The sequence below is a fragment of the Chiloscyllium plagiosum genome, unplaced genomic scaffold (assembly GCF_037043375.1).
Source record: "Chiloscyllium plagiosum isolate Xiang-an unplaced genomic scaffold, Cpla_swu_hap1 HiC_scaffold_26, whole genome shotgun sequence".
NCBI classification, from domain to species: Eukaryota; Metazoa; Chordata; class Chondrichthyes; order Orectolobiformes; family Hemiscylliidae; genus Chiloscyllium; species Chiloscyllium plagiosum.
Genome location: NW_028270164.1, coordinates 11,833,342 through 11,855,375, shown reverse-complemented (window position 1 = coordinate 11,855,375; position 22,034 = coordinate 11,833,342). Strand labels below are relative to the sequence as shown.

General features: G+C 45.4%; 1 protein-coding gene across 18 annotated transcripts in view; it reads right to left on the bottom strand.

The window, feature by feature from the left end:
• The window catches only part of plekha6 (pleckstrin homology domain containing A6), a 341,146-nt gene that overhangs the window by 7,732 nt on the left and 311,380 nt on the right, over positions 1 to 22,034 (bottom strand). For 9 of the 18 annotated variants that reach the window (XM_087973473.1, XM_087973476.1, XM_087973478.1 and 6 more), the window contains 12 exons: positions 21,166 to 21,315; positions 20,473 to 20,574; positions 20,069 to 20,183; positions 17,938 to 18,083; positions 13,557 to 13,736; positions 10,867 to 10,966; positions 8,200 to 8,309; positions 7,525 to 7,719; positions 6,682 to 6,843; positions 4,943 to 5,076; positions 2,220 to 2,362; positions 298 to 402 (listed from right to left, as the gene is read on the bottom strand). In XM_087973473.1, the coding sequence (XP_087829599.1) occupies positions 302 to 402; positions 2,220 to 2,362; positions 4,943 to 5,076; positions 6,682 to 6,843; positions 7,525 to 7,719; positions 8,200 to 8,309; positions 10,867 to 10,966; positions 13,557 to 13,736; positions 17,938 to 18,083; positions 20,069 to 20,183; positions 20,473 to 20,574; positions 21,166 to 21,315 (1,638 nt within the window). In that variant the 3' untranslated portion in view covers positions 298 to 301. The remainder of the gene's footprint in view (positions 1 to 297; positions 403 to 2,219; positions 2,363 to 4,942; positions 5,077 to 6,681; positions 6,844 to 7,524; positions 7,720 to 8,199; positions 8,310 to 10,866; positions 10,967 to 13,556; positions 13,737 to 17,937; positions 18,084 to 20,068; positions 20,184 to 20,472; positions 20,575 to 21,165; positions 21,316 to 22,034) is intronic. The other 9 variants (XM_087973475.1, XM_087973479.1, XM_087973483.1 and 6 more) reach the window with 7 other exon arrangements.

Sequence of the window (22,034 nt, the reverse complement as noted above, 5' to 3'; positions counted from 1 at the left end):
TGTCGTATTATCAAAATCATAAAATTGAACACCACATGACTTGTGTCACATGATCATATGACACATGATCAAATGTTAGGTGCAAGCTTTGAGAATAAAGGAAATTGGTACAAATAGAGGAAAGGCAATTAGAAATGTGACAGGCCTTCACTGCCTAAACTTTCATAGGATCTGATGTCAATCTACCCAATTTACATCAATCACTGCATGCAGCTAATGCTTAATAAGTAGACATCATACAAGTATGTCATTCTTTTAAAGTTTCAAATGATGAGTCTTTCTTTAAAAACTGCTTACTTCTTCAGACACACATTAAATGGCTTCCATCAGTAATCTGAGGTGGCAGTGAGGAGATGGGAGATGATGGTAGGTTTGAAGAACCTGGTGCACTTGAAGCTGGAACTAAATGGAATGAAAGCGTGGAATATATGAAGCAAAGATGATGGCAAAAGCATTCTTTCAAAAAAAAAATCACACCCCTAAACAAGCCCACGTGCAAAGTCCTGCATTGACAACAACCCCTTCTCCTCCTACAGTTAGCTGTGACTGAATGCAGGCTGTTGCATTCTTAGTACCTGGTCGCCATACCCATTGTTCAGAGGTTCCCCTGTGTAAGTGACTGTCATTTTGCTTCCTCTGATTTGCCTTCTCTGCAGTTTCACCAACTTAAGGATCCCCATATCGACATCAGGCCACTTACCCCTTCCAACCACCACACCCCTCCCAACCCAACTCTATGGTGCCCACTTCCACAGTGTGCCCTTTACCCCTTCCTTCCCTCACCACAGGTAGCCCACTTGCTGAACACTGCCTTGCCTCCCTCCATCTAGATATCTGTCTTTGTTTCCAATCCACGTGCAACTAGTTTTCCCCTCCTTACCCACCAACCTCCAGCAGTGCTTGACCCAGTTAAACAGGACTGCCACCACAACGCAGTCTCTTCTAATGCTGTACTGAGCATGATGGTTAAAGTAAATGTGGACTGAGTGAATGGCAATGGATTAAAAAGAAAATTGTTTTAGAAAAATAAAGCATCACTAAGTATTTAATGCCAAATGATAATTCATCCTGGAAATAAATTCATCCAAATTTAATAGCTGTCTGAGCTGAGCCACATTTGATCATGAAAAGCATTTGCATTTGGATAGTAATGGTAAGGGCACTTGATTATCTATCTCTAGGAAATACTGACACCCTCTTTGCTTGACCCATTGCTGTCTTTTGGGTGACAGTACTTTGACAATAAGAATTTAAACAGAAAAACAAGTTTTTCAGCCTAAGTTGACGTTTATGCTCCATGTGTTTGTGGTGTTTGCACATTCCAGGACAACGTCCCAGGAATGCTGAAGGAACAGTCATGCATGACCAAGTCACGATGATATGTGACTTGAAGGGAAATTTAATAAACATTCACATCTACCAGAGATGGGGGAATGGGTGGAGAGCAGGATCTCAGTAATAATCATGAGAAACGTTCCAACTGCAGCTGGGGCATCGACATTGGGATCCTGTGGGAGGCCGGACCCTGATGGTGTCAAGGTCCCACGTGCTTGAGTGATCTTCCTGGGGGTAGCCAAATCCCAGGCTGTACAGGTAGAAGGACAAATCAGACTTCCTCAGACTGTGGCCATCCAGCACCTATATCAGGAACAGTGGGTGCTGCTGGGGAAGGTGGAAGACTCTAGAGGGCATCAGAAGCCTCAGGACTTCTGGTTAAAATGAAGTATGGTCAGAGCTACTGGATGATTATTATACGTGGGGTACCCTTTGATCACTTTAGGCTTAAGGAATATACCCAATTCCTTCTTGAAAATACTCAATGCTTTGTCCTGAATGACTTTTCGTGGCTGAGAATTCCACAGGCTCATCACTGTCTGGGTGAAGACAATTCTTCTCAACACCATTTTAAACGGCCTATCCCATATCTCCAGATTGTCACCCTTAATTCAGGACTCCCTGGTCATTGAAAACATCCTTCCTGTGTTAACCTGGCATGGCCTTGTTAGAAATTCTAGAGGTTTCTATGAAATCCCCGCATTCTTCTGAAGTCTGGTGAATCTTGTCCTAACCGAGGCAGTCTCTCTCTCTCTCTCTCTCTCTCCAGAAGTCAGTCCTGCCATCCCAGGAACCAGTCTGGTAAGAGGCCTTTGCTCCACCCCAATAAAGGCCTGAACTCATTCATTTCCAGAGCACAAGCAGAGCGTGACCGCATGCGTTACCTGATAAGAGCCGGCTGCGCCTGGATGCCTCTGTGGCCAGAGCACAGGAGATCTCGATCCTCTTCTCCTGCTCCTGGAGTTGGAGCTCAGGGTCTAGGTTGGCGTCGATCAGCCCTTCATTTAAGGGGATGATGTTCTGCAAGCTGACATCACACAGACCATTCACTCTGCTGTCCAAATATGCGCAGTGTCCTTCTCCCATCGTCCTTCCCGCCCAGCCCAAATCCAAATGAGCTACTCATTGCAGGAATGTCCCTTCACTGCCTTCTCCCCCATCCTGCATTGTGAACAAAAGCAGACAGCGCTGGAGACACTCAGCAGCATCTGTAGAGACAGAGTTCGGTCTGACTCTCCTTCGGAACCTCTGACAAAAGGGTCCCTAGACTCAGGATGTTAACTCTGTTTCTCTCTCTGCAGACGCTAGGACAAAGTGAGGACTGCAAAGGCTGGAGTGAAGGCCTTACACCCGAAACGTTGACTCTCCTGCTGTGCTTTTTCAGCGCCACACTTTTCATCTCTGCAGGTGCTACCAGATCTGCTGAGTTTCTCTAGCACTGCCTGTCCTTGTTTCAGATTTCCAATGGCCACAGTTTCTTGCCTTTATTGCACTGAGGACAGTTGGGCACCATGGGAAACAGTGGAAGTCACCATCTCCCTCCCGCTGTCAAAACTATTTTAAAATCACTACATTGCTCATGCAGATGATGACGCCAAATTAGATGTTGAAAACTGCTTGTCAATAGGAAAAGGGACATTCTAATTACATGGGGGAATTGAAGATTCAAAAATTATACACACACACACTTCAAACAAACCTTTGTACTGTTCTGCCTGAAGGACAGTTTTTTTTAATATCAAAAGCCATTTTCAGGAGGTGGCATTAATGGTGGTGGTAATGACGCATTTCCATCCTGAATAGATGTGATTTTGTACATTGGGGAAGACCTTTAGGCCATTTCAAATGGCTATTAAAAATCCACGTTGCTATGACTCACAGGCCAAGTAGGTGAAGGCATAACAGACTTCACAGAAACGGAGAAACTCAGAGCAGGAGAAGGCTATTTGGCCCTTTGAGCTTGTTCTATTATTCAAATGATCACGGCTGATCATCCAACACCAGTCCCTGCTTCCGCTTTCTCCCCATACACTTTGATCCCTTTACTCCTAAGAGTGTATGGAATAAGCTGCCAGAGAAAGTGGTGGAGGCTGGTACAATTACAACATTTAAAAGACATCTGGATGGGTATATGAATAGGAAGGGTTTACAGGGACCAACTGCTTGCAAATGGGACTAGAACAGTTTAGTATATCTGGTTGGCATGGATGAGTTGGACCAAGATCTGGGAATGCAAGTCAATTGTACCCTGAAGGTTGCTGCACAGGTGGATAGAGTGGTCAAGAAGACATATGATATGCTTGCATTCATCAGACGGGGTATTGAGTACAACAGCTGGTAGGTCATGTTAAAATTATACATTGGTTCGGCCGCATTTAGAATACTGTGTACAGTTCAGGGCCCCACATTACCAAAATGATGGGGACGCTTTGGAGAGGGTACAGAGAAGGTTTACAACGACGTTGCCTGGTATGGAAGGAGCTAGCTATGAAGAGACGTTGAGTAGGTTACGTTTGTTTTCATTAGGAAAAAGGAGATTGAGGCAGGACCTGATTGAGGTTTACAAAATCCTGAAGGGTATAGAAAGGTGGATACAGATAAGCTTTTTCCCAGGGTGAAGGATTCGATAATGAAAGGTCATGTTTTCAAGGTGAGAGATGAACAGTTTAAGGGGGATACACACGGCAAGTGCTTTACACAGAGGGTGGTGTGTGTCTGGAACGTGTTGCCAGCAGAGGTGGTAGAGGCAGGCAGATTCATTTAAGATGCGTCTGGATAAATGCATGAGTAGGTTGGGAGCAGAGAGATATGGATGCTTAGGAATTGGGTGACAGGTTTAGACAGTAGATTTGGATCAATTCAGGCTTGGAGGGCCAAAGGGCCTGCTCCTGCTCCTGGGCTGTAAATTTTCTTTATTTTTCTTTGTTTCTTGTGCTGTATGACTCTATGACTATACCTAACTCTTTCATGAAAACATTCAATGTTTTGGCCTCCACAGCTTCCTGTGGCAGAGAATTCCACAGGCTCCCCACTCTTTGGGTGAAGACATTTCTCCTCATCTCAGTCCTAGATGGCCTATCGCCCATTCGAAATCTTCAGCACTGAAATTGAATTATTTTGGACTCAAAGTTAACTTTGATTCTCTCTTCATAGACCTGCTGAGTTTCTCCAGCATTTGTTTTGCTTGTAACTGACTCTAACAGTTCTCACTGTCATGGGGTCATAGTAATTTCCAGTCCTCAAGTTGGGGGCCACAGTGCGAGAGGTTTGGAAGCACTGGCCCACAGTCACATAGCAGAGGCCTAATTACTAACTCTTAGGGAATAACAATGCCCCTTACCCAGTGTTAATGCATTTAACCAGTCAAAGCTAATGTAACCCGCTATTATGTAATAACACTTCTTGTTACTCAAGTAAACGCCTTTTCTGTTGACTGATAAGTAGTTAATCCTTCACCACTGAATACAAGTCCCAGAGACTACAACAAGAAGACTGCTGGTAGCAAATCTGTCTTAAGAGGATCCCATTAGAACCAGTTGCCAACTACAGACATCTCTTACAACACCCAGGCTTTGGTAAACTCCCCCATAGTTCAGCAATTCGGTACCTGGATTTTGCGATGAGTGTTTTGATTCGTTCCACTTTCTTCTGCTTCTCTTTGAGCTCCTCTGGACTGAGAGGAAGCTCAGGTTCAATTTCAATGTATCGCTCTGGAATGAAGACTTTGTCTGGTGTGGACAACTGTACATGAGAGAATCAATCAGGACAAAAATGAGTAAACATTCACAAGCCCTGTAACGTACTTTGTACCAAGTGAACAAGTAAGCCATCCAGTACACTACCTCGTCTTGCCAATACCAAGTCTAAGGTGAGGGAAACCCAAATAATCATATTTATTGAAATGAACAAAGTCATGCAGGACCTGAACACAGCAGACAGGGAGAAACCGATTCCAATCTTTAAAAAGTGGAGATCAAGGGAACACCGATTTTGAAAAGGAGCAAATACAGCGTAATAAAATGTGTTATCACACAGCGAGTCTGGAATGAGCTGCCTGAAAATCTGATGGAGGCAGGTTCAGTGGAGACATTGTAGAGGGCACTGGATTAATACTTGAATAGAGACATGTGCAGGGTTAGGGGAAAAGGCAGATGTGTGACTCTAAGTTATAATGCTGGAGAATCAATGCATATATGATGGGCTGAATGGCCTCTTCGTGCAATGATAATGATTCTGTAAAATCGGCTCTGGGGAACTGGATACGCTTTGCATGGAGTGCTGGGGTCATGGTGAAGCAAAGCATGGGTCATAGCTATCTCAGATAGTGCTGACAGTTGATGGGAAATCAGTGGGTAACCTCACTGTGACCATTTCTAAGGGCATTAATCCATTCTGCACACGCTCCATGCTTGTCAGCAGGAATCCCGTCTCTTTAATGGGGGAGACACGGCTCCAACAGCTCTAGCCTATCAAAGGGCTGGCAAACTAGCCATCCAGCTCTACTGTGCCACCAAGAGCACTGGTCACTGCCAAGACTGCAGTTGGCTGGGAGCAGGTGCTAGAATCTATTGAGGTGGGGACCAGGCAGATAAGGCACAGGAAGAGTTAAGGATCGAGGTGGAGGGAGGGTTGTAACTGTGAGGGTGGTTCGATCTGTCAGAGGACCACTTGTCTGATGAAGACAGTACCCCCTCAATCCCACCAGTTTTACTGGAGCATCACTCCATTGTGGAAAGGCCACTCATATCCACCAACCAGCTTACATCCTGATGCTACAGCCTCTTCCAACCTCACAGTCCGTCCCATGAATCAGATTGAATTCCATCCTGGTTCACAGAGAATTGCAATACCACTGTTGCTGATGGATGGCGCCAAAGAGCCAAAAGTCCTCAACTTGGGCAGTGGGATCTACAAACCTGGTGTATCTGTGGCTCTCCATGGCTATTCCAAAGTTCAGCTGCACCATTCAAAGAAGAGAAGGGAATTTCTCCCTAATTTCAAGACAATAAATTAGACTTTGCACCCATATCACTAAAACATATTTTGCCGTGTTTTGTGGAAGCTTTGCTGTGTAAGGACACTGTTGCATTTGCTAACTTCACAAAATAAATCTATGGCAGAAAAGCACAGATATCCCCAGGACACGAGAAGTGATTAATAAATGCAATGTGCCCGTCGAATGCCCCATGTCAAAAAGTAATTAATTCAATTTCTGCATGCACACCACCCTCTGTTCAGTTTCCTCACTTTCCCATTCCTCTAACACTTCTCCACACTCACACTGCCTTCCACCAATTGCTCGCCATCGTGCACAACTGCCCCTCCAACACTCACAACCACACACACCTCCTTGTTGATGTCCACGGAATAGTGCTCTGGCTCCACATCCATCCTCCTGAGTCGGGCAATCTCTTCCCTTGGTGTCTCCTGATAGTTTGCTGTGTGATCCCCCCTGACAGCTGCCTCCAGGTGACAGATATCGATCTCTGTGGTCTTACGCCGAGGAACCTGGATTGGATGGGGAGAAAGAGTAAATTTCAGCTCTTGTTGGAAGGTGACAGCTTTACTGACCCAAAACTGTCACCGACAGAATAATCACATCATCCATTAAGAGGCTATTGATATTTTCTTTTGAGTGTGATAGGGGTTCTAATGGGACTTGTCGCAAGATGGTTTCTCTGGGTTCTAATGGCACCTGGTGCAAGGTGGTTTCTCTGCGTTCAAATGGGACTTGGCATAAGATGGTTTCTCTGGGTTCTGATGGGACCTGGCGTAAGATGATTTATCTGGGTTGAGAAGGCTGGACCTTCATTGTAACCTCAGTCAGTGCATTAACCGGACCCATCCTCTAGGTGTTACTCTGCATCACAAACCAGCCATCCAGCCAACTGAGCTAATCAACCCCTCTAAAGCTGATCATTAATAAAATGTTAAATTATATTGTTAAGATACATTAGTGAAGGACATTGGGTAATCAAGTACGTAGAACACTTATAAAGGGAGACCACTGGGACATGGGAGGCAGTAGGTAGGAATTAGACATCGGCAGTGCTATATCCTGTCAATTAACTTACACTAAAGGAAAGTATTAGCATCTAGTTTCATGCTTCACCAACTGGCTTGGGGTTGACTTAACCTGGGACAGTTTCCTGGTAGGCTATGGTTAGGGCGAAACATGCAGTGCCATACCGTGACTCTCCGAGCAATGGGCTTTGGGCTGCTCGTGCCCACAGCCATCAGCTGACCCGACGTTAGGGTTAGGCTCCGCCTTTTGGTGTTCCCTCGGAGCGACCCATTCTGGTGACGCTTCATGCGCTCCACTTGTTCCTCCACACTCATCTTGCATTTTGTGTCATTGGGGTACCCACTGCCTTTTGATTTTTCCTTTTGCAGAAAGATAAGAAATGCCCGTCATCAGGGAAAGGAGTCAGACAGCAACAAACCAGCAACAGTCACTCTCAGTAAGACCTGACACAGCCAGATAGCTTCAAGACAGGTGAAGTCTCATCTCAAAATAATTATAAGCCAGTGAAAATAATTTGTTATCTTCCTGTTATTATTGTTAACTCTATCAAGGAAGTTCAATAGGGAAACAAACAGAGAGAGGCCTTTCATAGTCTGAAACCTGTGTTGCCATTTAATTAAATCATGAACCTAACTCCATTAATCCTTCTCAAGGGCAACTAGGGATAAGCAGCAGGTGTTGGCCCAGCCAGTGAAGTCCATGACCCGCAAATGAATAAACAAACCCCACCACATCCCTTAAAATACCCCTACTGAAGCGCTACCCAAGGGGAAGAGGGTGGTAGGGAGCAGGCAAGAAATTTTCATTGTGATTGTCAGTCAAACCACCTACATACTTACTCGTGCTTGAGAGTCGTAAATCACTTTATCATTACTCCGAACAGCAAGGGAGGATGGAGACGGAGAAACCTCCTCTGGTGGTGATTTGGTTCTTGGAGGAACAACACCTACTGTAGAATCAAATGGGAATACAGGTTAGAGAGCTATGTCAATGTAGCTTTGAAGTGATCTTCTGAAGAGCATTCTAGTAACCAAACAAAACAATAATGAATTTCTAATGAGATCCTCTGCTTGTCTATAGTAACTTTGAGGAAATGTTAATAATAAATACATTAATCACTATTACAAATAGGAGGTTGACTCTTAGATGCCCATTAAATTAGCTAAGCAAGTCACTTGCTTGTATCAAACTGGTACTAAAGCTGACAAAAGGAATGAAAACCAATGGATAGTATCATCGCACACACAAACCTGTTGACCCTCCAAGCTCCCCTTGCTGATGTCCGGGGGTTTGTGCCAAAATTGGGAGAGTTGCCTCACAGACTGGTCAAGCAAACGTCTGATATAGTCACCGGATCATACCTTACAGACAGACAATCTCTTCCAATCACCATCACCATCCCTGGGTATCTCCTGTCCCACCAGCAAGACAGACCCAGTAGAGGTGGTGGCACAATGGTAAATACTGTAGTCAGGAGGGAGTTCTCGACATCGACTCCGGACACTATGAAATCTCAGGTCAAACAAGAGCAAGGACATTTCCTGCTGAATACCATTTACCATCTTCCTCTGGCTAATGAGCCCTTCATGGTGAACAATGCATGAGGGAAACACTGAGGGTGGCATGTGGGGTTTAAATGTCAACCAGCAGCACCTGTAGTGATCTAGCTGGTTGACGTTTAAACCCCACATGCTACATGGGTCCTAAAGTACATAGCCCCTCGACTGGATCCAGGGCAAATAACAAAAGAACCAACAAGAGGGAAAAACATACTCGACCTCATCCTCATCAATCCATCTTCTGTTGATTCATTTACTTATGACAGCATCAGTAAGAATGACCATTGCACAGTCCTTATGGATATAAAGTTCTGGTTTCACATTGAGGATGCCCTCCATCATGCTGTGTGGCACTACCATCGAGCTAAATGGGATAGATTTGAAACAGATCAAGCAACTCAAGGTAGGGCATCCATGAGGCTCCGTGGGCCATCAGCAGCAGCAGAACTGTATTCAGCCCCGACCTGTAACGTCATCCCCTGATCTACCATTGGCATCAAACCAGGGGATAAAGCCTGCTTCAATGAGGAGTGCAGCGTGTCATGCTACAAACAGCACCAGGCATATCTAATAAATACATTGTCACCCGGGTGAAGCTACAAAACAGGACTACTTGTGCGAGAAATAGCATAAGCAGCAAATGGTAGATAGAGCTAAGTGATCCCACAACCAACGCTGGATCAGATCTAAGGTCTGTAGCCCTGGTGCATGCAGTAATGAAAAGGTATTGACAATTAAACAAATCACTGAAGGAGATGAGCATAGCACCTCAGTGCAAAAAATAAGGTTGGTACGTTTACAAACATCTTCTGCCAAAGTGCCAAGTAAAGGATCTCATTTGGATAGCACCTTTAATATGAGTCACTATCCCAGAGCACTTTAAGAGGAGACCTATCAAACAAGATTTGACCCCAGGCTTCTATTGTGGTTGGTGGCCAAAGCTTTGGACAAAGCAATGGATCTTATGGAATGTTATGAAAAAAATGAGAGATATGGGGCAGCAGGGCCCTTTAGAGAAGATGGTGCAGAGCAATCCATTTGAGTATTGCAAATTGGAAAGGCCAGGATTGAGGGAGAGTAGATACAAGTGCAACATGCTGTCAATGTCATGGAGTATTTTAGGAACAATGGTAAACAAGAAGCTTTAATTAAACAGCTCCCATTATCCTGGCTGGATAATTCTGTGGATAAGGTTATTAAACGCTCAGCTGCAAAACCAAACAAGCTCAGCTTAGATTTACTACAGAGTCAAAAGTGTGGCACTGGAAAAGCACTGCAGGTCTGATAGCATCCAAGCAGCAGAAGAGTTGACGTTTTGAGCATAAGAACTTCATCAGGAATGGGGGGAGGGGAGGGGGGGCAAGGGGGCTGAGAGATATATGGGACGGGGTTGGAGATGGGGGGGATGCGAACTGGGAAAGCGATAAGTGGGAGAGGGTGATGGTGATAGGCCGGAGCAGAGGGTGGAGCGGATAGGTGGGAAGGATGATGGACAGATGGGACAGTTCAAGAGGGTGGTTCCGAGTTGGAGGGTTGGATCTGGGATAAGGTGGGGGGAGGGGAACTGAGGAAACTGGTGAAATCAACATTGATCCCGTGTGGTTGGAGGGTCCCAACAAGGAAGATGAGGTGTTCTTCCTCTGGCCGTCGGGTGGTTTGGATCCTAGCTACATTCCCCCCAGCCCCACCCCCTCCCTTTTATCTCTCAGACCCCTTGGGCCCTCCCAGCCCCCAACATTCCTGATGAAGAGTTTAGCTTGAAATGTCGACACTCCTGCTCCTCGGATGCTGCCTGACCTGCTGTGATTTTCTAGCGCCACACTCTTCGACTCTGATCTCCAGCATCCACAGTCCTCACTTTCTCTTGAGATTTACTACATCCCAGCACCCAAACATAAGCTCCGTGAACCCAGGGAACACATCCATTTGGTCTCTTGCAGATCGTACCTTTGTTGTGTTTCTCAGCTTCCGCGTCCTGCTTGCTACCCTCGGAGCTGGTCTGCAACATCGAACGCCCTTCCTTCTTGGATCCCTCAAGACCCAGTTTCTGCAAGAAACAAAACAAAATTAAACATCAGGGCTGAGATAGCCCAGATGTGAGCTGAGGTGCCAGCCCTTGTGGACTGACTGGAGAGAAAAGGTGGGCGGTGGGGGGGACCAGGTGCCGAAAACCCTGCTCCCTCTGGAATATGCTCGATGACAGAGGGTCCCCTCCCTTGAATGAAGAGTGTAAAGAACTTGAGGTTGGGGCAGGTCAGGACGAGGCTCTCAATCCAAAGTCTAGGTGTGTGAATCCCTACTGTGGATTCTTCTCTAAAATGATAGACAGAAAATCTCTGTAAAATCCAATGAGGCAGAAAGCCTCTGTTTAAAGCTGATTGTTCAGCTAACGTGCTGGAGATCTTTCAGCGTAACTGATCCGATCAGTTAGCATTCGCACTGGTTTCACATCAAAAGGGGAGAGTTGCCTCAACCAAGTTATTCATCCTCTCTTTAAGCAAAAGGCATGTGACTTCTCTTCCTGGTAAATTCAAAGGCCATAGGATTCATGATCCCTATCGCCTTTGTGGCTACAATACATCAGAAGAGGAAAGAGACCACAATTGCCCAAGACATTTAGCAAGTGGATGAACCATTCAGACTAGAACAATCTCCGTTTCATGGTACCTGTGGGCCATGTTAGTTGTTGGAGATTGAGTATGGGAATGGCAATGCTACTCATCGCTGGCTGTCGTTTAGGTTTTTGGGAAAGGGCTAAAATAAACTCTTGATCCATTGGCCCTTGCTAGAAGTGGACATTTTCAAGACCATGTAGTTGGGCTTTGGCTATTTGACCATGAAAGCATTACTACTGGTGACAAATCCTTGTCCAGGCTCACTTGGTGACTTTAGCAAGCGACGATAAAAGATGTAAGGATTTCTTCTCCCCAACTGGACTGGACAAAAATCCATTTCCCAAAGCAGGAATGGTGACATGGTAACTGCAGCCTGACCCTGCACTAGCACAAACTCAACCAAAATCAGTCAGTAAACAATGCCCATAATTCAGCAGTAACTATCCCTTAAGTTTACCAGCCTCTGATTTGTATTATGGCTGCTACAAGATAGAGTGAAATCTGATGATCATTCAATGGAGCAAAATCCTACAAAAGATCTGTATGTCTTTGTGACCACCCTTTCCAATTTTTAAAGGCGAGCAAGTTATAAGGAAGGTTCACAGACATTGTATTGCTTTTATTCATTTTATTCTGTCCCTATCCTGGTTGGAAGTTGCACAATGGCTCAGTGGTTAGATTTGCTGCCTCACAGCACCAGGGTCCCAGGTTCAATTCTAGCCTCGGTTGACTATCTGTGTGGAGTTTGCACGTTCTCCCCATGTCTGCGTGGATTTGCTCTGGTTTCCTCCCACAATCCAAAGATATGCAGACCAGGTGAATTGGCCAAGCTAAATTTCCCATAGTGTTAGGTGCATTAGTCAGAGGGAAATGGGTCTGGGTGGGTTACTCTTCGGAGGGTCGGTGTGGACTGGTTGGGCCGAAGGGACTGTTTCCACACTGTAGGGAATCTAATCTAATCTTAATCAAAGCTCTAGATGAATAGAAATAACAGAGTTGTTTTGGATAAACTCAACAACTGCCCAGTTCCCGTGGCCACCCACCTTTAGTGACCAAAGATGATGATCCCCATAATGATTTGCTACTACTACATCTGAAATGTAGCAAACAGTGCCTGCTACAGGGACCCTGCTGCACAAATCAAAGTACAGTGAGACACTATGCCCACAGTTTTATGAATCACACATCAAATTCAAAGGGAAATACACCAAATTACAACACATCGGCTACAACAAAGAGGCATGAAATAAGGAGTTTCCAGTTATCGATTTGCGACTGACTTATTAATAAGAATTTCTGTTCACTCATCATCCTTGTTGCCTCTGATCTATGCTTAGGTCCTGACCTGACAATGCCAGATTTTTAAATCCTCATCCTTTTTTTTCCCCCAAACCTTCTATTTCCTCACCAGTCCCCTTTTCTCTGACATGCCCTACGACCCTGTAGGATCGTTGCACTCCTCCAATCCCGGCCTCTCATGCACCATCCCAATTTTCTTCCCTCTGTGCTGCAATCTTAGCCTCCATGGCTCCAGAATTCCCTCCTTCAGGAATGGGGCAGAGAGATTTAAGCTGCCCCGTTAAACCTACTGCTTTGACTAAATCTTTGCTTCTCCTGTCTGGATATTTTCTGATGTGACTGAACCTCCGTTGAAGCACCTTGGTACGTTTTACTGAGTTCAAGGAGCTTTATTAATGCAAGCTCTTGTTATTACGTTAGCATGTCTCTGCACATCTAAAAAAACTTTAAAGAGATTAGAATCATCCTGGGTCTAGTAAACCCGATTTGGGTCTCCTGTATTACAGAGACACTCATTAACTGTGCTGCAATGCACCATTGAGCCATGTCAGTACAATTGAATGAGAGTTGCTTTCAGCATTATTCCTAGCTGAAAGATTATTGTCAATGCTGCCTCATGTATTCTACTTATTTCATGCCTTGAAATCACATGAGCAGGACTAAACAGATGGGAAACCACAAGACTTGGGACTGATGTAGACAGTGGCCTGGCCAGCCACTTACTGCCGTGCCTCCTTCCATTCTCTTCATCTCCAAAGCTGTCTTCCCTTTCTCCGCCTGCTCCCAGATGTCCTCGATAGAGTAGGCCCAGAGGCTGCTCTCAGTGGGAAGAGGAGGAACTACAGGCAACGACCCTTGAGGCAGGTAGGACTGCGGAAGGGGAGGTCGTGGCGGGCGGGTCTCCTGAGACAAAGAGCGAGCAAAGCATAAAGAGTAACTGCAAAGCCAGGAAGACAGTGAGTGAGCAAGAGGAGATTAGTCTTTGGAAGGCTTCCCCTTTGAAATGAAGAAACAAGGAGGAGTTTAGGATTTTAGTGAATACAGAGGGTTGTATCTTGGTGTATCCTTTAACGTTGGTGTGCACAGCTGGAGGTGAAACCACTTCTCCATCGTTTCTCTTTCTCTCTGACAAGGTTTGAGTCATGGGGTCTCCAACACATTTGGCCCATTGAATCTGCTTCAGTCAAAAATAACCACCTAACTATTCTAAATCCCATTTTCCAGCCCTTGGCACATAGCCTTGAACGTCTTGGCATCACAAGTGCACATCTAAATAGTTCTTCAATGTAATGAGGGTTTCTGCCTCTATCATCCTTCCAGGCAGTGACTCATAAAGGTTGCTAATTCATATTGGGGGGGGGGGGAACGGGGTTTGGTGTCTCGGTCACTAGGTGGTCATCTGACACTTTATGCAAGTGGTCATCATTTATATTCAGTGTAATTGGCTACTTGAATATTTGCAAAACAGTGCCAATCACAGGTTAGCACGGTGGCTCATTGGTTAGCATTGCTGCCTCAAAGCACCAGGGACCTGGTTCGATTCCAGCCTCGGGTCACTGTCTGTATGGAGCTTACACATTCTCCCTGTGTCTGTGTGGGTTTCCTCCAGGTGCTCCGGTTTCCTTTCACAGTCCAAAGATGTGCAGCTTAGGTGAATTGGCCATGCTAAATTGCCCATCGTGTTCAGGGATGTGTAGGTTAGGTGCATTAGTCAGGGTTAAACATAGGATAATAGGGTAGGGGTTTGGGTGGGTTAATCTTTGGAAAGTCAGTGTGAACTTGATGGGCTGAAGGGTCTGATTCTATAAAAAACCTAAACCACATTCTATCCCTAACAGTCACCTGTCCATATACTCCTCTGGACAGTGGTCACTGGGTAGAGATCAGGAGGATACACAGGTCTTGACCCTCGGTCCCCTGGATGATTAATACTTAGACAAGCTGTGATGCTTCCCCTATTGCTTTGACACTATTCACTTCTGAGCCCAGCTGCAGTGCAGGATACTACCCAATAGATGCTGCATGGGCTGCTTCCAAATCCCTTCTACTCTGCAGCAACATGTTTTACAAGCAGTGGCTTTGCAACATGCCAGACAACAGCACTTTACAAACTCTTTCATGTGGGGAGTTCTTGCAAATATTGACTCACGCCCAGGACTTCGCATCCTAGCTTCTGAAAGACTGAGGAGCCAGCAAACTGAAGGGAAACTAAGGTCTCTTTGTTTCAGAGGAATACAGAAGTGGGAACAACAAAATGTACAAATGAATGGAGGCAGTCAGAAACCGACAGCTATTCCAGAACCATCTTGTGTGGCCTGATCAGTTTTTTAGTTTGGTTTTGAGCAACAGGAATTGGGTTGAGACTGTGCCCCTCCTTCCCAAATCCAGAATGATTCCATCTGGAATCCTTGTGGAAGAGAATGGGTTTCCATCTCAACTAGTTTGGGTTGTGCGTTCCCCAACTCAAGTCCCTGGAGGTGAAAGGGCAGAATGCTCAATAAAGGCCAGAGCTGCCTGTTTGTCAGTACAATATGCAATAATTGGATAACTGCCTAAAACAACATCATACAGAAACAGCAGTCAGGTGACATACCAGCACACTGTGACAGTGGTTAGCACTGCTGCCTCAGCAGCAGGGACCCAGGTTCAATTCCACCCTCGGGTGATGGTCTGTGTGGAGTTTGCACATTCTCCCTGTGCCTGTATGGGTTTCCTCCAGGTCCTCTGGTTTCCTCCCATAGTCCAAAGGTGTGCAGGTTAGGTGAATTGGCCAAGCTAAATTCCCATAGTGTCCAGAGACTTGCAGGCTAAGTGGGTTAGCCATGGGAAATTCAGGGTTATGGGATAAGGTGAGTCTGGGTGGAATGCTCTTTGGAGGGCCAGTGTGGACTTGATGGGCCAAATGGTCTGCTTCCACAATGCAGAGATTCTATAATACTGCCACCATAGGAACACTGGAGTAATTTGCCAAATTACTGATTGGAAACTAACTGGATCAGAATCCTTTCTTTTTCATCCTTCTGTCAATTTCTTTTCAAATTGTTTTATTTTCTTTCTTCTTCCTATTTTCTACTGTTTTTCAAAATTCATTCATAGCATGTGGGCATCACTAGCTAAGCCAGCATTCATTCCCCATCCCTACTGGGCAATTGAGAGTTAATTACATTGCTGTGGGTCTGGAGTCATGTGGAAGCCGCACCAGGTAAGGATGATAATTTTCTTCCCTACAGGATATTAGTGAACCAGATGGGGTTTCCTTGACCATCAATTGGTCATCAGAGGCTCACAGTGCTGCCTCACAGTGCCAGGGACCCAGGTTCGATTCCAGCCTAGGGTGACTGTCTGTGTCGAGTTTGCACGTGTGTGTGTGTCCCCACAGTCCAAAGAGGTGCAGGTTAGGTGAACTGGCCATGCTAAATTGTCCATAATTTAAAAGATAAAATGATTAAAAGTGGAAGGAACTTTAGGTTTGTGTTCAGAACAATGGTGAAAATGGGCAAACAAGAGTAGGTGGCACGGTGGCACAGTGGTTAGCACTACTGCCTCACAGCGCCATAGACCTGGGTTCAATTCCCGCCTCAGGCGACTGTCTGTGTGGAGTTTGCACATTCACCTCATGTCTGCGTGGGTTTCCTCTGGGTGCTCCAGTTTCCTCCCACAGTCCAAAAATGTGCGGGTTAGGTGAACTGGCTATGATAAATTGCCCGCAGTGTTAGGTGAAGGGGTAAATGTAGGGGAATGGGTCTGGGTGGGTTGTGCTTTGGCCGGTTGGTGTGGACTTGTTGGGCTGAAGGGCCTGTTTCCACACTAAGTAATCTAAAAAAAAGTAGAAGATGGGACCATCAACTGCTTAAGTGTTTGGTTGGAAATTAGTACTGCAGGGTTTCTAACAATTGTTAGGTAAATATTGAACAGAGTTACTCCTCTATTGCGAGGGAAAGGGAGTATGGGGACTGGAAAGAGTGAAGGACAATTATGTTTCTGGAGGACAGAAGGTCACATTGAACAGTGGAGATATGATCACTGTTGGAATTATGCTTGATTACTTTTATTTATTTTTAACCAACCTGCTCAGACATGTTATGGGACACTTTTGCAGCAGACAGGACTTGAACTCTGGGGCATCTGGTCCAAAGGTAGGGCATTACCACTGTGCCAAAAGGCTACCCCTTGATTGTTCTTATCAAGAATTGATCATGTTTATTTAAGCACAGATAGGATTGACGGTCAGAATCTTTTTTCCCAAAGCTGAAACATCTAATACTAGGGGGCATGCATTTAACATGAGAGGGAGGAAGTTCAAAGGAGATGTGAGGGGGAGGTTTTACACACAGAGAGTGGCAGTAGTCTGGAACGCACTGGTGGTGGAGGGAGATACAATAAGGGCATTTGAGGAACTTTTAGATAAGCACATGAATATGCAAGGAATGGAGGCGGACAGACTAAGGGCAGGCAGAAGGGATTAGGTTTTTTTGGCACAATGAAAGCCCGTTCCTGTGCTGTACGGTTCTATGTTCCCTCACGACATTAAGTTAGAGTCAAAGCCATGATCGGAAGGTGTTGGCTTGATGCTGTTAATGGGAATTTCCTAAACCTTACTTCCTTGTAATTTGAAATGGATCAGCTGGTCCCTGGGTATCATTCCATGCAGATGGTTTTGAAGCAAGTTCTGCAGAAATCATATTGGACTCAAAACATTGGCTCTGTTTCTCTTGTTACAGATGCTGCCAGAGGCGCTGTGTTTCTCCAGCACTTCCTGTTTTTATTTCAATATTTACTTGTTCCACTTGACAGCAGACACAACAGCATGACTCAACATCAGCATTTGCTCACTATAGCACAGTTAAATACAATTTGTGTTAGGTCTGATATCTCATTAATTTTGAATGCTTTGGTTAAACACCAATTACCACTGGCTGTCAGCAGAAGGGAAGGGGATCAGACCATTGGTAGCTGTGGAGCAGCTAGGATTGAAGTTGACACGAGCAATAAAAACTCATCTCTCGCACACTGGAACTATGCTCTTTCCAGGACTATACGTTTGTCACTAAAACCCCACCACAAAGACGGGGTGTTGGTTTGTCCAGCCTGAGTCAGGACTTACATTGCTTACCTCCTTGGCTGTCTGCTGAGCGGACACCTGTGACTCGGAGATGGGGGAGAAGGGGCTCAGTGGACTGGTGAGGCTGGTGGTGCTCAGAGGGCTGGCAGGACTGTTTGAGTTGAAAGTGCCCACTTGGGCACTTGTCACTGTGAAAAGAAAAAGATCGAGATTCGAGAAAGAAACTAGCCATTCATTTTCTGTGCATCACCCACTGTTTATAGAATCTATTCAATCTTCCATATATCTGGACACGCGATGCATATAGCTCAACCCATAACGACCCAAAAGCACCACAATCCGTTATCATGAGAAGTTTACAAAGAGTTGACTGTAGTTGGCTTTTCCGTAAGATGGGGAATTTCAAGACTGGGGGTACATTTTGAAGGTGAGATAAATTTAAGAAACAATTTTTTCACACAGAGGGTGGCTTGAGTGTGGAATGAACTTCCTGAGGAAGTGGTGGATGCGGGTACAATTACAACCTTTAAGAGACATTTGGATGTATACATGAATAGGAAAAGTTTGGAGGACAATAGGCCCACAGCAGACAAGTAGGACAAGTTTAGTTTGGGATTATGTTCAGCATAGCCTGGTTGGACCGAAGAGTAAGTTTCTGTGCTGTGTGACTCTATGACTCAATGAAATCAATACATGAAGATGGAAGACTACATTTTCTGTGTTGACCCTGTGTGGGCAGTTAATGTGCTTTTGTCACAGATTCATTATATAGAGTCTATAGCAATGGCAGAGTTAGTGTATGGCCCAAAGCACTGTGAACACTATTTGTTTTGCAATGTATCATACAAGCATAGAGAGTATACAGCACAGAAGAGGCTGTTCGGCCATTCAAATCTATGCCAACCTACTTTCAACCACTTAACTCACAGCTTTGAATGTTATGTCATTTCGAGTGCTCAACCACGTACGTTTCAAAGGTTGTGAGGTTGCCCCTCTCTCTTGCTCTCCCTCGCAGCAGTTCCAGATTCCCACCACTCTGAGTGAAAATGGTTTTCCTCAAATCCCCTCTAAACCTCCTGCCCTTCACCTTCACCTCCCAACCTCAAACACATTAAAGTATTGAGACTTGCATTTATACAGGGTCTTCACAAACACAGGGTGTCCCACGGTGGTGCCACACACACACGCACACACACACACCTCCGTGTCACTTCAGAGATAAGGCCAGGACATGAGGGAGAACCTCACTGCTCTGCTTCCCATTCTGTCCTGGCATCTTTGCTGTCTGGCTGAGTTGGCACAATGACATAAAGTCTCACCCGAAAGACAGAACGACCAACACTGCAGCACTCCCTCACTATGGCACTGGGAATGTCAGCCTAGATTACGTGTTCAACACTTAGAGTGGAACTTGAACTGACTCCAGGTGCTACCACTGATCTGAGGTTGGCACCTTTGAATTCCTGAAAGCAGTAATTCAGGTCTTGTCAAGAGAACTGTGCAGAGTGTTACTAATGAATTATCCCAGTACAGAACTTGATGAATAGGATGGTTTATCCTGAAATCAGGCTGAAGTGAACACGCTGTACATACTTTTGGAAGCAAGTCGGTAACTGGGATTCCACTTTTCGTGATGACCCATATCGAGTTCACATTTCACCAGCACACTGCCCTGCACTGTCTGCCCACAATGGTAATGTCCCATCTACCAGGGCCAGGGAGAGAAATTGCAGACCCTCGTGTTGTTCTTGGTCAAGGCATAATCTTAGAGTATTAAGACACAATTAAAGAGGAACTTCTTCTCTCAGAAGGAAGTAAGTCTGTGGCAGTCATTACTGTCAAGCCTGGGTCATTAAATACATTCAAATCTGAGACAGGTAGATTTTTAATCAGGAAGGGAATCAAGAGTTATGGAGAAAACACAGGAAAATGGAGATGAGGATCGTTGGATCAGCCATGATGTCATTGAATGGCAGAGCAGACTCAATGGGCTGAATGGACTATTTCTGCTCTGAGGTCTAATGGTCTGGGCCCCCAGACCCAAGCATAGTGGTCCTTCCCTCCTAACCCGGGTACAGAGCCCTTCTGGAGCCTCAGTCCTCGAGCTGTGAGATATCTTGCCATGCTGGCCCCTGATGCCCACCCCCTGCCCACACGCTGGGAATTGCCATACCGTGCTGTTTAAGGGGCTCCGTTGAAATTCGGTCGGGATAAGACTTCCGTAGTCCCTCCATGACATCTTGGATTTTCCACAGCTCCTTCTGAATGTGCTTGTGCCCCACCTCATCCTGTAAAACGATCATAAACCCGGGTCAGACTCATTTCCTACACATTGACTGAAATCACACCCTCGATTAGCTTCCTCCTTAGGAGCGGAAAGTGCTATGAAGCGAAATTCAAAATCATTTAGAGGTGTGATTGCACAGTTACAGTTGACTTTATCTTGATGAATTAGGATGGGCGAGAAGATTTAATGGGCTAACCTCACACCTAGTCCTCTCCTATGTTTCCTCGATGTGGATGATTATTGATTATTTTACCAGATTACCTTTGCTTATGAGTTTATGGCAGTGTTACCTGCATTCCCATGGGGCTGTTCAGCTGCTCCCATAAGTCATTGTGAATGATGGACAGCTCCATTTTGAGGGCATCGCACTCCATCTTTGTGTTTGCAAAGGCCTAAAATGCATGCAACGCACAAAGCAGGACCAGAATACAAGTCAATACTATTTCCTTGTGAAAAATCTCAACGCGTCATGAAAGAAACAAGTACATTCCATAACTAAGGGGGTGCTTTTACATCCATAATTGGCGACCAACTTCATAGACATTGTCAGTGATTAACCATGACTATGGTAATAAACAGGGACTCAAGGCCTTGGAGGTGGAGCTTGCTTGCCACTGAAATGGCTCAGCATTGCTTATACTCTGTTGCTAACCGCGCAAATGCAGTCTGGTTCACCTGTTGTGGGGGCAGCTACGTTTGTCTTGCTTTTAAAGCTGTTGAAGCACTCTTGCCCGGGCCAGTCTCTGTTCCGAATTTGCTTCCATCAACCGGGCAAGGTACGAACACAGAGCAACATGCTGGCATAATCTAGCGAAGACAAGCTCCTTTCCAGCACACTCGATTAGACAAAGTGCTGAACTCCCAAGACTGCCAAGACAGTCAAGCCGCGCGGGTCAAACATAATTGCGGCCCCACCCCCACCCCTAGCCCTCCGCCGCCCCACCTCCACCCCTCGTAACCTCGCGGTAACTCAGCTCCCATACCGTGGTTGCTTGCGAGAGCTCCCCACGAATGTTGATCAACTGATTCTGCAGAGATTCTTTTTTCTGTACGAGTTGCTCAGTGTAACCTGGCTGGTTAGGGTACATCTCCATCTCCCGATGGGTTTTCTCCAAGGCACTTTCCAGGGATTCCTGGAGTATGGAAGGAACAGCCAAGGAAACCCTTTGAATCAGGTTCAACCACCATTAAAAACAAAACAGACACTCGTTCTTCTCTATAGCTGAGGGAACAGATGGGAACATTGAGGAACCTCAACAGTAGAAAGGACAAAGACTGAATAAACGTGCTGTGGCTAAGTGCAGGTTCTGTCCTGAATGCAAGTGAGTGGGTCACCCCACAGCCTCCTCCCCACCCATCAATCAACCCAGAAACCATCCTCATTTGTACCATGGAATTATTCTCCACTCACAGAATAATCCTACTTTTATCAAGAGTGTTTGGGGTGACTGCAGTCGCACGTGTGCTATTTGCTAGAGTACATAAAAACTCTACCTTGTTTAAAATAGGGAATCCATCTGAAGCTGAGAAAGCAAGAAAAGAGGGAAAGAGGATAGAGAGAGAGAAGAGTCAAGAGAGAAGGAGAGATGCATAGAGAGGAAGAGAGAGATAAAGAGAGGAGGACAGAGAAAGAGTCAGAGAGATAGAGATGGAGAGAGTAGAGATATCATGGACAAAATGGCACATAAATAGTTAATATTCAGATCCAGTTTACAACGCAGCTCAACACAGCTGACATGACTGCTTGTCATCTTTGATCCTTCAAGGCAAAACAGTCTACAACTACAATAAATGTAAAATATATTGCTGCTCATGTTCATTTCTCAAACCTTAGAAGTATTTATGTTAACAA